Below are 16,034 nucleotides of genomic sequence, written 5' to 3' on the forward strand. Positions count from 1 at the left end.
GTTGTCTATATATATTAAAAATGTATGTAGGCAAAATACATCTATTTTAATTCGCAACACCAATTAGCACTATTCTACTCATAGTTTTGACCTGACAGCCCTCATATTACAGATGTATACCATACATAATTAGAGGTTTTTATGCGATTTGAGCAGTCAAATTCTGTTACCAGAATGTTGTCATGGGTGCAGTATCTGTCAGTTGAATAACAGGTCTGTCTACCCAGTATGTAAATAGACCTTTCCCATTTTCTTAGTCATTGCCACCCTTCTATTTTCAATCCAGCTGATTCTCTCTGTTCAAATGTTACTTATGTATTTATCTTTTTACAGCCCACATCTTTATTTGTTGTTTATTTATTTATGTGTTATATTTTATGGACCGACGGATGGATGGATAGATAGATAGATAGATAGGATGGATGGATGGATGGATGGATGGATGGATGGATAGATAGATAGATAGATAGATAGATAGATAGATAGATAGATAGATAGATAGATAGATAGATACTTTTATTATGTAAACGAACGTGTACGTCATTTTTGGCGCCGGAAGGAGAATTGTAAACAGTGCGGGGGGCGGGGTTTATTGCTTTTTGAGCATTATCACAATCATCGTTGTTTGAAGAATTGCAAAAATTCTTGTAAAAGCAAAAAAATAAACAGTGGAACTGTATTGGATCGATAACACAAACACAGTTGACTTTAAATTTCCAGGTGGTTGCATCAATTACGCGAGAATAAAGCATCAATCGTGCGGATCGCAGAGAGGTAAAATTCTGTCTGCTTTGCCACTTTGGGAGTCGCCAGTTCGCCAACATTTTGCAGCAGCGGATGAGATATACAACGGGCTGTTTTTAATTTTCACCCGAAGCCCTGATGCATTGCTTTTCATACATCCATGATTACGCTTGTTGTTATTTTTTTCTAGTATGCTTTTTAGTCGTCACTTGTTGAAATAATTTATCATCTTTAATTGACAGTTGATTAACCGCTCTTTATACATTACACACGGATTGCATTTAAGTACATTACAGTACATTAAAATAATCTAATGTTGTTGCGCAATTTGTCAAATAATGTTATAGTGCGGAAAAATATTTTGGCAGATTTCATTGTTCTAGCAAATGTGTCTTCAAGTTGCCAAATTACTGAATTGATTTAATAATTAAATCCCTGTTTTTATATAATGTAAAAGAGCAACATTAACTCGTTAAAAGCAACGTTTGTTTATTCATATTTTCCTCTGGTATTCTATTACAAAGTTTGACTGACTGGTCGTCCATCCAGTGAGCATGGAGGGAGGAGAGGACCAGACCAACTCCAGCTCAGCCAATAATAACGCTGCACCAGGAGGAAACCCCCGCCCCTCTCAGATAGCTCAAATGTCTCTGTATGAAAGGCAAGCTGTGCAGGTGGGTCACAAAGCCGTTGCAAATTCCACTTACAGCCTAATTGAACTCTAATGCACTTGCACTTATGTCTAGACCTCTGTGCACCACTCACTCTGTGTCTTCCTTGAGTCCTGAAAAATGTAGTCGACTGTATTCTTAATGTTCCCAGGCTCTGCAGGCACTACAGAGGCAGCCCAATGCAGCTCAGTACTTTCAGCAGCTCATGCTACAACAGCAGATCAACAGCGCTCAACTCCACAACCTGGCTGCTGTGCAACAGGTCAGATTAAAACAGGCAACTCAAATCACAGATCAAAATTTAGATCACAGCTATGATACAATCTGATAAAAACAAGCATACTATGCAAACTTTAAACATCTCATCAGCTCAGTAACATCAGTCAGTACGACTCAGTGAAAGCATCATCAAAGTGTTGCACTAGATTACGTAATTGTTAAATGGATGTTAACTAATAAAATATGTAGCCATGTATCACAAGGATTGCAATACATATAACATATGAAAAAGTAACAGAGGAGAAGTGAGAACTAATTACTAATTATTGTGTATTGCCACAGATTTCTTTGAATTATTTACTGTTTATTTTATTATTTATTATTATATTAAGCTTTCGTATTGTGTACCTTACCACACCTAAAACATGCAGTATTGCACTTTTTTTTTTTTCGTTTTGCATTTGAAACTATTTGTAGTGGTATTTTATTGAGTTTTTTATGTTTCACCATTAGTCTAAGAATTTGTTGTTAATATTTTCAGGCAACTCTTGCGGCCAGTCGTCAGTCTAGCTCTCCCAGTAACAGTGTCTCTCAAGCCACAAGCTCAGCACAATGCACAGTGAGTCTCTTGAGTTAAATGTGCACTAAGTTCTTGTTCATCTGGTCTTAGACTTACACTGACACCTAGTGGCCTGGATGAAGCATCACTCAAACGCAATAGATTTCAGTTACTGATGCCAATGTAAAAATTCACTGTCAGCCATGATTATTTTAATCAATGAAAGAAAGTGTCAAATAACAGGATGGTTACTGAGATTAAGCTAGTAGTATTCAGCTGGTCATGTGATTCTAACATGGCAGCCCCCATGTGCGGACCCGCTCCATGTAGAATTAAACAGCTTTTATAAGGTTACTGATATGACTGGAGTCTTCATTTTAATGTGACTGGTCAAGATTTCCTACATATTTTTCAAAATTACAATTAATTTCTTGAGTAAAGGTTTTTAATGATGAAAAAAATTACTTAGTGCATTTTTAAATCCATGAAAAAATAAAGACAATTATAACTGCACTCGGTTTCATATTTTATGTTTGTTAAAAGTGTGCTTTAATGCCTAAAGCTTTCTCATTTTTGGAACGTTGTATAAATTAAAGTTGTTTCTATGGTGTGCTTCTTTTAGGTCAACTTAAGTACCACCTCTGGGGGAGGAACCATGACAAACCCTCGTCCAATGGGACCTGCCACCTCTGCAACAACATCAGCCCTTAGCCAATCAGTGTTACTGGGTGGAAACTCGGGTGGACAGGGTCAGATGTACCTGAGAGTAAGTGTATTGTTATAGTAAACTTAAATCTAAGACCTAATATATGTTTTTACAGAAAAAAGGCATATAATAATATAGAGCCTAAAGACCTTGTATATCATTTTGTTATATTATAACGCTCTTTACAATATAACAAAATGATATACAAGGTCTTTAGGCTCTATATTTTCATATGCCTTTTTTCTGTGAAAACATATATTAAGTCTTAGAATTAAGTGCAATGATTATGTAATGTTCGTCTAAGCCCAACCTTTTTCTTAAGGGTGTAATTGTACTTGACTTTCCTCCCACAGGTAAACCGCTCTCTCAGGGCACCTCTCACCCCTCAGCTCATTTTCATGCCTGGTGGTACAGCAACAGCTGCTGTGGCAACGGTTGCCCAACAGCAGCCCCAGCAGCAACCTCAGCCGCAGCAACAGGAAACAACTCCCACATCCTCAAGTAACCAGTCAGATAACGATCAGGTGTGACATTTGGACTTCGGTTACATTAAGTTATTTTCTGAGTGTGATGCAATCAAGTCCTATCAAGGGTTGCCCCACCCACAATAAAACCTAATTGGTCCAAAATCCCAGTGCACGTATTGGTATACTAAATAGATATTTTGTTAAAAATGTGTTCTGCATGGGGAGGATTTTTCATTGTGGATAAACAAATTACTTGTCACATTGCTTTGGCTGGCTGATATTGAATATTTCCAATACTAGTGATTTAAAATTAAGCTTATTTATTTTTTGGGGCCATTAAGGAAAGTAGTTCTCTATTAGACTATTTTTACATGCAATTATGGTTTCTCTGATTAGAAAAACCCCACACTTTTAATGGGATAGTTCACCCAAAAATGAAAATGTTCTCATCGTTTACACACCCTCATGCCATCCCAGTTGTGTAAGACTTTCTTTCCTCTGCAGAGAACAAATTAAGACTTTTAGAAAAATATCTCTGCTTTTTTGGGTTCATTCGATGCATGTGAATGGCGGCCAGAACTTTGAAGGTCCAAATAGCACATAGAAGCAGTATAACATTAATCAATATGACTCCAGTGGTTTAATCCATGTCTTCAGAAGTGATTTGATGCATGGGTGAGAAACAGATCAATAATTAAGTATTTTTATACTGGACCGAACCTTGTTTGGTTCCCGTATCAGGTTGCAGACCTCTACTGGGATGGCATGAGGGTGTGTAAATGATTAGTGAATTAACATTTTTGGGTTAACTATCCCTTTAAGCTATTTCAGAGCAAATGCAAAAATATTGTGAGATGTATTAAATAAAGTGAAAAGACTGAAAAAAAAGGAAAATATATTTTTTTAGCTAAATCCTAGTTATGGTATTAAAATCATAGTTTGTTTGATGTTTGTATACCTTTTCCCTTTCACAATTAGATTTGTACACTTTTTATTTTTTCCCTCTTGAAAAAGTCTCTTTGTCTCTCTTTCTTTCAGGTACAGAACTTAGCAATGCGTTGCATATCCTCTCCAAGGGTAGCTGCAGTGAAGACCGAGCTTGTAGACAGAAAGGAGACGGGCGGTGAGACTTTAAGTTATTACATTTCAAATTTAGTGGATGTATGTGTCTACTGCAGTCACTCCAGAATGCATTAACTGTGACATGAACAGTAGTTTATATGTCTGCCTCTCTCTGTCATTAAGGTTCATTCCCAATTAACCAGCAGACTCAGGCACAACAGCAATTTGGACAGTCAGCCCAGCAGATCCAACCCCAGACTCAACAACTCCCCAACACTAAACTCCAAAACTACAATAACACCAACCCCAGCATGTCTGCCCTTAATGTGAAGGTCACTAACCAATCCACTGTCACAACACAGCAAACTGGAGCCTCCTCCAACCCTCCTTCCTCCTCCTCTCTCCCTCTCTCCCAGCTCCTCCTCTCTCAGTCTGGCTTGTGCCAGGCTCGAGGAGTACAAGCAACTGCAGCCACAGTTACCCATATTTTGGTGCCCACCTCTAATGTTCCCACTTCTCAAGGGTATCCGATGGGCACAGTGGCAACCAAATCCAACATGAATGCCCAGACATTAGTAGTACAGCCTCTCCAGCAGACAGGAACCAATCTGAGCACAGAGAAACTGGGTCATGCAACAGGGCACGTGCCCATCCAACCTAAAATGGCACAGGGCCATCGGCTGCCAGTGCAGATGCCCCCTCGCCACCCTCCTCCCATTCTACCAGCACCTCCCAACAACTGCCAGGGCATGGGGGGCCATCACCCTCCCCATGTCCCAGTTCAGCTTGTTGGGGCAAGGCAGAGCACAATAGGAAATTCCCAGGTTTTAGCATTGGCCCAAACCCGGACCTGTTGCACCCAGCAGGACACCACAGCTACTGTGGCCATCAATACCACCAGTAACAATGTAGTGACAATGGTGACTGCAATGGAAACGATTGGAGCTGGCATGTGCCTCAAAACAGCCCCAAGTGCCCTGCCGGTGTCTCAGATGCAGACCAATCAGAGCACAGGATTAAATCAAGTTAATCCTGCTGCAGTCACACACTCATTGGATGGACATAACTCTGGAGCACCTTTAAGTGGAGAGGTGTTTGTTCAGTCTGGAATTCAGGTTAGTAGATAAAGGAGGCATACTATGGAGCGCAACAGTCAGGTTCCATAAAAAAACAAAAAAATCCCTTTAATTTTCTCTATAGAGAAATTACTTGAAAAAAAAATTATGTCTTATTTACTTTTCAACATTAACCGACTATGAGCTCAGAAGTTGATTATATAAAAATCCACATTTTATATGAAATTATAATGTTTTTAATAATGTACAGATTTAGCTGTTTCGGAAGGAAATTGGTACTTTAATTCACCAAAAATATCAAGGTGGCTGAAAAATTGGGTGGACACTGTTGTGTTCTGTTCCCCAACAGTTATTCCATGCAGTGTTAGAGACAGTGTAAATCACTTATGAGCTATTCCTTCTCTCGTAGATAAAGCCTGTGATTGGTCCTTTAAAAAGAAAATCTGAATCTGATGCAACTCTTGAGATTTCAGCAGAGACCATCAATGAAATTCCATCACTGCAAGACTCCGCCCCTCCCCTCTCACCAGCTCCCTCACTAGACACAGGTGGGTGATTGAAAGTGTCACTATTTACAGTATGCTTCTCATTTATTTTTGTATTAAGTTTATTTTTTTCGAATTGTTTTCCAAACTATTTCTTTCTTATTTAGTCCCAGAGATGGCATTCTCCACTCCTCCTACTCTCTCTCTTTCTCTCCCTCTTCCTCTCCCTCGTGGAGGAGGACAAGGTGATCGAGCCCCAGTCCCACAGGCTGTGGTCAAACCTCAAGTTCTGACTCACCTCATTGAAGGCTTTGTTATCCAGGAGGGAGCTGAACCTTTCCCTGTGAGTCTTTCTGCTTAATATAGATCATTGTCCAATATTTGATTCTAATCTTCAACCATTTCATGCCGTGGAATAATCTGTTCAATGTAGAGGGATAATACTGCATTAATACATATGTTTGATTTAAACAGTGGGGGTTCAAAAATCTGAGTCCGCATTGAAAACCTGGGATGCAAAATCGAATTTAAACCTAGACGTTAGCAAAGTTTGAGGATTTAGAAAAAATAAAACGCATAAGAAATGATGATGTAAAATGAATAAAAAATATTTTAGATTCTGGACTATTTTTAAGTTACTGATAAAATAAGCAGATGACATTAACTACATTTCCATCCAAGGAGTTTTTGTGAAAAAAAGTTTTAGCGCTTCAAAATAAAGCTAAACGAAACACAACTTATCACAAAGATTTCACAACTGTCGACATAATAATTTTCCTTTTAACTCTAGCGCATAAACTCTATGTCAATACTTCAAATCTCCTTCAAATTTGGAAAATCTTTTTGTCAAGAAAATTGGCATTAATGCAAAAATGTAGTGTTACATTACAGCCTGTGTTAATCATGACCACAAGGTACATGTCCTTTATTGTACGTGATTATGGATGAATCTAAATGGCATATAGATCCGATGCTGCAAACATGACACTTGCAGGAGTGCCAACACAAACATCATTTCTATGCATAAAGATGTTTTAAAGTAAAACTAAATGCACAATACAAGGAGAAAAGCTTTAGTGTGCTTTTTTGGAAAAATGATTATTTAACTTTTGAAAAAATGCCGTCAAAATTCCCTGTATGAAATTAAATAAATTACCAAATAAAAAAAGCATTAAATAAAAATAAATAAATTACAAAATGAAAAAATATATATTTTTATACCTATATATGCCTTTTCTTTACACAAACTTAAATGAGCCTTACCCTGTTCTGTAGACAAAAACAAGTTGGCTGAATTACATTCTAAGAATGTTCTACACATTTTCTCAAGTCTATAAACTAACAGAACGATTTTTCCAATGAGTTCACTTTCACGTTCAAGCTTTTGAACATCTTAAAATGTTTACATATTTTAAAAATAACCCTCTTTACCTCAGATTGCATTTGATGAGCTTCTTCAGAAATTGCATTATGGCATTCAATTAATTTTAGATGACAATCAAGTTCAGTTGATCATTAAAAGTTGCTGGACAAATATGTGGCACATAATGCAGTTGTGATGGCGATGCTTTAGATTAGATGATTGTTCAAAATATTGATTATCAGGGATATGTCATATGTAAACCCTGATATTACACCGCATCAGTTTTTCTTTAATAGCTCTGCACACCGCATATACACATCTATGGATGGTCCTTATACTACGACCAAAAGTTTCCCCGCTACTTGGTGCAGGTTGCCTGCTTGAACAGGGCCATAACGATTCACTTAAAAAAATATATATTTTACGCATTTTCAAAATAGTGCAAAAAGTGGATGGAAACTAGGCTAATGATACACTCTGTATGGTTGATTAGATTTGTAAGAAAGATGTTCTTTGGAATCATACTGGGATACCATGGATCATCAGGTTTTACATCTTGAAGCAGAACTTGCAATAGAACACTCAACTTTTCCTGGTGATTGACAGGTGACCGGTCCAGTGAAAGAACGAGCTGAGGGCATTCTTCCCGTGGCTGTTCCACCCATCCTAAAACCAGTGCACAACAACCCTAACAGTAAGTGTGTGTTGTGGTTGGTGGGACACAAATTTTGTGGAAAAAAATACTTTCTACAGCCTCTTTCTCTTTTACACATTTTCTCTTTATAGAGTTAAAGTGTGAATACTGTCTAAGATTAGCACCAGCCACCCAGTTCAGACGATCCAAACGCTTCTGTTCCAAAACCTGTGCCAAGAGGTATTTATCAAAGTACGGTTTACCAGCAACAGAAAACTATTACATGTATATCCATATACTGTATGAAGCCTATATATGTGAGTGCACATATCTATGTATTGTATATAGTTTTCATTTTCATTAATATCATTTTGGTTGACTGATAATGTGCAAAATGACAAAAACATGTCTCAAACTGTAACAGATTAATATGTTAAACAACATAAAACTGTCCTGAACATAAGCCTGAGCTCCTGAAATAATAGCATGTAATTAATATACTAAAATATGATGTACTTTTTAGAAGTTACTCTGTACTTCTTTACACAGTTTAGAATATTGCTGCATTATGTGTAGCACACTTTTTAAATGTGTCATGACATGCCTTTTTGATTATTTTAACATGTTCCTTGAGGTTCACTTAAAATATTAGTAAATATTTTTGTCAGATACATTTGTAAAACATGATAATTTTCCATCCTCATCTGTTTTGGTGCTGATTCTCCTGTAAGACTTGACAGTAAATGCTCACTGTTATGATGGGCTCTCTGCTTTTGACTGACCTGCTCCCTCTTTTTGCCATCTCACTGATCACAGCTACAGGGCGGGGCTACTGAAGTGATAAGTTAAAGTTGTTATTAATGTTTTGTGGAGGCAGTCAGATGCAAGTAGAGAACGATTCATTTTGGCAGCTTGGTTTCAACAGATTCTCTTTTTGCAATGAGGAGGAAGTTTTGAGTTCTGAAACTTACAGTTTGTTTTTATAGTATAATGACCTTTTACTGTAAATGCTAAAAGATCAATGAAAATTTGATTCCTTGTGTCATGACCACTTTAAGGAAATTCTTAGATTCTCAAAGGAACAGTTCACCCAAAAATGAAATTTCTGTCATTATTTACTCACCTTCATGATGGTTCAAACCCCTATTTTTTGCATGAAACAAAATTTGGACATTTGGGAAGAAACTTTGAGCAGCAGGGTTATTCTTTCCTTCTGGAGAAAATTTAACTAATTGACAAATATAATATAACTAAATATATTTTTTTGAATGTGCTGTGTTTTAGTTTTTTAACTTCTGGATTATGATTCAGGTACAATGTCAGCTGCAGTCACCACTACCGCATTAGTAGGGGTCTTGATTGTGTAGAACGACCACCAGGGGGTTCTGAGGTGCAGGATGTTATTGCTAGACGCAGGGGTCCTCGCAGGAGCAGCTCTGAGATCGCCTGTGCTAAAATAGCAGGCAGGCATCTGCCTGTAAAGGTCAGTTTGGAAAGATGATTGGGAGTGCAGTAGTCTGAATTTAGGAAGTTAAATCTCTTGTAGAATTTCATGCAAACTCACTTTACTGCAAAGGTTCACAACCTTTTTTCTCTGTTAAAGCCATATCATTTAAAATATTTACTCTAGATGCGATTTCATGTTATAAGTATAGCCTTTCAAAAACATATAAGGAATTTTGCATCATCTTTGCTTCAGTTATGAAACATTTCTATTATTTTTATAATTCTTTGAAAATTAACCTTTTATACATAAAAATAGTTTGTTTAATTTGTTGGCTTTTTCATGACACTCTCAAAAAACACCTAGGATTCTTGCTTTAAGGGAACTAAAACTTAGTTTATCACAATGTTTTAAAGGGAAAACCTCTTGGTTTTTATAAAGTACAGTTGTTTATACTTTGTCCTCTCTTTTTCCATTGACATTTCTCTTTCTCAGTGTCGCTCTGAGTCCAGTCGTTCTGACGACATCTCCAGCTGTGAGGGTGAGGAAGAGGAAGACTTCTTGTCACTTTCGCCCAGCTCGTCCTTCTCATGCTCAAGACCAGCTCACTGTGGGCCTCAGTTGGATGATACTGCACCAGGTGCCCTCCAAGTGGATGGGAACCACTTCCTGTCTGGCAACCCGGCTCACTGGAGTGTGGAGGAAGTGTGTCAGTTTATTTCTTCACTCCAAGGTAGATGTTACAGTGCTCCACATAATGCTTTGCTTCATGTTATGTTCAACTCAAGTGCATTAGAATTTAAGTTTAAAGGAATGCTTCCTTGGCCTGGTGGTGGTTTAGTGGGCTAAACCATATAAGTAATCAGAAGGTTGCTGGTTCGATCCCCACAGCCAACACCATTGTGTCCTTGAACAAGCCACTTAACTCCAGATTGCTCCGGGGGAATTGTCCTTGTAATAAGTGCACTGTAAGTCGCTTTGGATAAAAGCGTCTGCCAAATGCATAAATACAAATGTAAAATTGACTCACTATAATGTTGCTCCAACCACATATGGCTTTCTTCCGTGGAACACAAATGGTGATCTTTTTGGGGGTTAAATTGCTTTAAGGACTGTGAAATAGTGTTTCCTGTCTGTCTGTGTTGCTCAAATTTTTTAGTTTTGATCGTCTGCTGTATAAAAATCGTATGTTAAAAAATATAGCACACTAACACCCTGTCTACACCGGATGCGAGCGGCACGTCATGTCAAAACATTTACATATATGCATTTGGCAGACGCTTTTATCCAAAGCGACTTACAGAGCCCTTATTACAGGGACAATCCCCCTGGAGCAACCTGGAGTTACATGTCTTGCTCAAGGACACAATGGTGGTGGCCTTGGGGTTCGGACCAGCGACCTTCTGATTTACAGTTATGTGCTTTAGCCCACTACGCCACCACCACCTGTAATAATCAGTGATGCTGTCTACACTGGAAGTCTGTTGCGGCATGTCGAGGCGACGGTAAACGAGTGTCCTGTTCCATTTCCATACTCTGGCGCTAACACTGCCAACAACAAAAATAAACGTTTAGACCGTTTGTGTCGACTCATATAGTGTAAACAGCCTCAAGCCGTTTCGTCAACGGACTCTCCCAGTGTAATTCAGAACAGTCTGAAGGTCTATGCTGAGTTTGGTGCACGTAGCTTGAAAACTCTAGGAAGAGTTAGAATTAATAAGTTTGGTCTTGGTTTAGGGAATTTGGAAAAACCCTAAACCACGTCTTTGTCAAGGAAACATGATAATGCACTAAAATCAATATGTCGAGAACATCAAACCTCACTGGTTCTCCTCCTCCATCACATCTCATAATCAAACGTGCCATATGCCATCAAAGAAGAAAGAAGACACTTGAACCTGGAAATTAATACCAACAGAAAGTCATAGAATTGTTTAATGTGAAAATAGGTTTATTTTTTTCAACTTAAGCTCAGCCCTAAAACATTTAACCAGTTTTTGTCAGTATACAGTATACTATACTTGCAGTATACTTTTGTCAAGTCACTATAAAAAATATTTTATTAAATCTTTATGCAGTTATCATGAATGACTGGAAAATTTATTTAAATTAACAGGTTGAAAGGTAATAATAATTATATTATAATTTTATAATATTTTCCTCTGTCGTGACATCTCTACTTATCAGGTTGTGAGGACCTGGCAGGCCAGTTCCTGTCTCAGGAGATTGATGGGCAAGCTCTGCTGCTACTGAAGGAAGAGCACCTCATGTCCACCATGAACATCAAACTTGGCCCTGCCCTCAAAATCTGTGCATCTATCAACAGCCTGAGGGACTGAACAAGGGAAGAAGACAGAAGAATAGTAGGATTAGAGCTTTATACTTCCATCACCAGCCTGAAAACTGAAGGAAAAGAAACAAATGGGAATGAAAGGACAGACTTGATGACTGACCTAGGAGATTAATCAAAGCTAGGAGAGGAAGAGCAAGAGTAAGTTCTAAATTGTTGTTAGCCAGAGAGACTGAAGGGAGAAACAATTAATGCCTTATTAAAATCTAGATGATTCATAATTCATTCAATTTAGTATTCTTTAGATTTGACTTAATAGTCTTACTTTGAATCATAATGTTGAATGTTGCTAGATTACAGTTGGCTAGTTCGTCCTGTTTTCAAACACATTTACTGGGGCTACGAGAAAGATCTTAAAGCGGAGCATAAAGAGGGAGTAAAAAAAAATTAAAAACACTAATTTAATCAGGATGTGGTTAATATAAACACAATACGACATACCTGGAGTTTGAATGTGCTACATATTTTATATTTGTAACATGGATGGACATGTTTAATGAATATGTGAGGGAATCACTGCAAGATTTGAAGAGGTGACATCGGGCTAAAGGGATAATTCACCAAAAATTTTAATTCTCTCATTTCCTTCATGCCATCCCAGATATGGATGACTTACTTTCTTCTGCAGAACACAAATTAATATTTTTAAAGGATATCTCAGCTCTGTTGGTCCATTTAATGCAAGTGAATAGGTACCAATATTTTGAAGCCCCAAATGCACATAAAGGCAGCAGAAAAGTAATTCATATGACTTGAATGGTTAAATCAATGTCTTCAGAAGGGATATGATAAACCCACACCTATCATATCGCTTCTGATGATATAGATTTAACCTCTGGAGTCTTATGGATTGCTTTTATGCTGCCTTAATGTGCATTTTGGAGCTTCAAATTGGAGCGCCCATTCACTTGCATTGTATAGACCAACAGAGCTGAGCTATTCTTCTAAAAATCTTTGTTTTGCAGAAGAAAGAAGGTCATACACATCTGGGATGGCATGAGGGTGAGAAAATGATGAGAGAATTTTCATTTTTGGGTGAACTATCCCTTTAATGTGTAGTCTGTATGTGTTATATATCTGTCAGTTACCTATATGTTAAACATTTGTAATCAAAGTGTCATGTATGAAGAGATTAAGAACAATAATCATTGTTACTCTTGTAGTGCTTTTGACTCTTAGAGTCAAAGAATATGTTGCCTTTCTTAATATGACAGTACTGTTGACTGTAATGGGCATGACTCGTTGCCTCTGACAGGTGCCTCTTTCTCTAGGGCTTCCCCTTTGCTTACCCAAACAGAGACAACAGAGCATTTATGTGTGCTCTACTGTACTGGGAGGACAGAATATTTCAGAAAAACTTTATTATGTCTGTGTGATCAGCATGTGATTTAAGGATTGTAGGCTCTCTTCAATGTACCTTGTAGACAGTTAACACAATAGATTCTCATACACTAAAATATTCTAGATGATGCTGATGCAGTGATTATGGAAACATAAATTATACCACTGTGGTTATTTCTGTAAGGTCCAGAGACTGTGAGAGATGGAAAAACCTTAGCTTTAGTTTTCCTGTGAAATCATCTCACTAGACAGTGTTACTGAATGGCAGTAGTTTTTTTTTTTTTTTGGATCAAACTCAAGACGGTTCTGTTTGAGAGTGATCAGATCTGAACTAATCCTAGAACAACAGAATTCTTTTTTTCTACAGAAGATTATTTGAAGAACTTTTTTTTTTAAATTTGTATTAAAAAGTAGCATCATTATTTTGTGGTACAGTTTACCAGCTTCAAGTTATAGATGAGTATTAGTAGCTTTAACTCAGAGCTTTGCAGCACCTGAGAGCAGGTATGATAAGATTGTGTGTGAGTGTGTAAGAGAGTGAGAGAGTGACTAAGAAAGTGCTGATGCTTATTTTGTTTGTATGCATAAATATGAATAAAGCTGCTTTGACATTGACATCCAGTCTATGTTAAGTCTTTATTTAATTGTCAGTGGAAATGCAAATTTTGTGTTTTGTATAAAAATAAATGTGTTCATTTAATTTTATGAATGTCTCATTTGCTATCATTAAATTGTATTACACCATTTTTGGCACATTCATATTGAACATAAGCCACACTGCTCTGTAGAAGTTAGCATCGGCCACTGAATAAACCTTATCGGTCAACCACTATTTCAGTCTAAAAGCGATGTTTATAAATACCTATTGTTATTTATTTTGCCTGTGCCATAGTGATTACAAATTATTAAATAACTACAAATAAAGCATAAATATTGATAATTAGAGTATAAGAAAGAAAACTTATTTAAGAAAGAGATCATTGATCAGAAATTACTGGCCATTTATGTTTGGATTCATTATTTCTTGACTGAGAAGCTTGAACTAAGATAAGATGAACCTTAAACTTAGAGAAGAAAAGATGTTCTACATTGAAAAAAGTATACAGTTTAGCGTAGAAAGATCAGATGAAGCAGGTTACAGGGCATTTCCTTACTGCTCTTAACTGAAAAACAAAAATGCTTTGAATTTACATTGTTTAATCACATACATCAGTTCTGCATAATCAAGTTAAGTGCTCAAATTGAATCAAGTCTTATAAGGGTTCCCAACATAAGACTTTAATGTTTGGTGGTGGCGGGTTATTCTCGCAATCTACAATTTACACCAAAAATATTTATATAAAATATACAATATATTTATTTGATCATAATATGCATAACTATATACTATTTATTAAAAACCCACTTTTGTGTTGATAAATAAAAAATATATAAATAAAGTTTCAGTCCAATGTTATATAACAAAGAGAGATAAGCTACTATTCTTCTTTTAAATGACTTACTCCAAGTAATACTGGATTTAGAGGGTGACAAAGCAGCAGACCCAAAAGGGAAACTATGGCAAATATACCAGGGAACAACATGTGACTTCATAATACATAGAAATGTCTCAGAAACAGTAGAAAATAATCAGATGGCTTCCAGAATCACTGGATGGCACTGTCAGATTCAGCAGTGGCACAGGAGTCATTATTTCATAATGTCTCAGAAAGCAGTGATAAAGGAGCAGTCAGTAATTTCAAAATGACCTTTGCAACAAAAGCAACAAATAGAGATGAGATTAGGTATGTACCCAGGTGCGGGAGCTTTATTCAAAGATTGCAGGACATCTGGGCATACAGGATACATTCTTTAGAATAGTTCATAAGTTTAACATAGTCAACTCAGCATTCATCCATAACAGCCGTCAAAGTAATTTCAGGAACCAGTGGGTGAAGACATAAACCAAAACACATGACAGGTAAATATTCACTGGCTAGTATCAACATATCAAGGCTAAGTGTATTAATAAAAAATATCAAGGCTAAGTGTATTAATAAAAAATACTGTAAAGTGAATTTAAGTGTTATGCATATTATCCTAATTTAATCTCAGGTGAGACAAAGAAGAATGGATGGCAGTGTGAAATTCTATCAGTCACAGAGATAGTACAGGAATGGCTTTGGGAATTTAAATGATGAATTCTAGCTAGGTATGAATTTAACAACAAGAATTCACACTATGTTGGGGCTAAAAACCTTCATTTTGTATCAACAGAATATCAAAAGACATGTAATGTAAATGGACCGTTTTGGGTTATACATTGCTATACAGTTGGTTATATATATATATATATATATATATTTATGTGACTGTGAGCAGGGTTGGAGAACATCCACAAACTCACACAAACAAGAGGTATGTGCTCAAAGTGGACATGGAGGTTTCTAAATATGATTCTGACAATAGTGAGGTACTGGACTGTATATAGGATTCTAATACCCTCAATGAACACTCCTCCTTGCTACTGGTGACTGTGACTTTTCATAATGGAGAGAAGTTCTCCACCTTTGAAAAAGACCAAGATGCCTTTTAATTGAGCTGTGCAAGACTGTATCTTGGAGCCTTTTGGTACAGAGATTGTCATAATGCAAACCCCAATGCAAAACCTCTGGGGAGAAGATGGCACCCATTTTACCATTGGAGCTGTCTGATACACTTGGAAGAACAGATCTGATATCAGTTTGAAATCTATCAAAATGAAGATCAGAAGTGTGTGTAAGACTTGTAGAACCATAAAAGTGTTTCCCAGCGGCAAACATCCTATTTTAATTTTTCTCCCTAAAGATGAATTATACAAGTTTAGGGGATTTCTTTCCACTCTCTAAACTATGTAACCTAGAAAAACTGGTGAAAATATTTGGCTATTGTTCT

The 16,034-nt window shown here is 36.9% G+C and overlaps 1 protein-coding gene and 1 pseudogene across 1 annotated transcript; both read left to right on the top strand.

Moving 5' to 3' along the window:
- The first annotated feature begins 535 nt into the window (after positions 1 to 535).
- On the top strand, positions 536 to 13,769 carry LOC127658411 (polyhomeotic-like protein 1). The gene is made up of 15 exons (XM_052147686.1): positions 536 to 774; positions 1,269 to 1,418; positions 1,567 to 1,677; positions 2,176 to 2,253; positions 2,816 to 2,959; positions 3,253 to 3,423; positions 4,405 to 4,489; positions 4,612 to 5,543; positions 5,914 to 6,052; positions 6,157 to 6,332; positions 7,959 to 8,046; positions 8,139 to 8,226; positions 9,298 to 9,469; positions 9,926 to 10,163; positions 11,618 to 13,769. The coding sequence occupies exons 2-15, from the start codon at positions 1,299 to 1,301 to the stop codon at positions 11,767 to 11,769; spliced, it is 2,694 nt and encodes an 897-aa protein (XP_052003646.1). The 5' UTR covers positions 536 to 774; positions 1,269 to 1,298; the 3' UTR covers positions 11,770 to 13,769.
- A 1,005-nt stretch (positions 13,770 to 14,774) lies between these two features.
- LOC127657669 (microfibril-associated glycoprotein 4-like) lies at positions 14,775 to 15,988 on the top strand (annotated as a pseudogene).
- Positions 15,989 to 16,034: the final 46 nt, after the last annotated feature.

This window comes from Xyrauchen texanus, chromosome 17, assembly GCF_025860055.1.
Source record: "Xyrauchen texanus isolate HMW12.3.18 chromosome 17, RBS_HiC_50CHRs, whole genome shotgun sequence".
In the NCBI taxonomy this organism is placed as follows: Eukaryota; Metazoa; Chordata; class Actinopteri; order Cypriniformes; family Catostomidae; genus Xyrauchen; species Xyrauchen texanus.

What these genes read in the sequence shown, in the direction of transcription:
- LOC127658411 (XM_052147686.1), top strand. Translation starts at nt 1,299, where the DNA reads ATGGAGGGAGGAGAGGACCAGACCAACTCCAGCTCAGCCAATAATAAC. An exon ending in ACCTGGCTGCTGTGCAACAG is followed by an intron (nt 1,678 to 2,175) that starts GTCAGATTAAAA and finishes TAATATTTTCAG; the next exon opens with GCAACTCTTGCGGCCAGTCG. An exon ending in ACCAGTCAGATAACGATCAG is followed by an intron (nt 3,424 to 4,404) that starts GTGTGACATTTG and finishes TCTTTCTTTCAG; the next exon opens with GTACAGAACTTAGCAATGCG.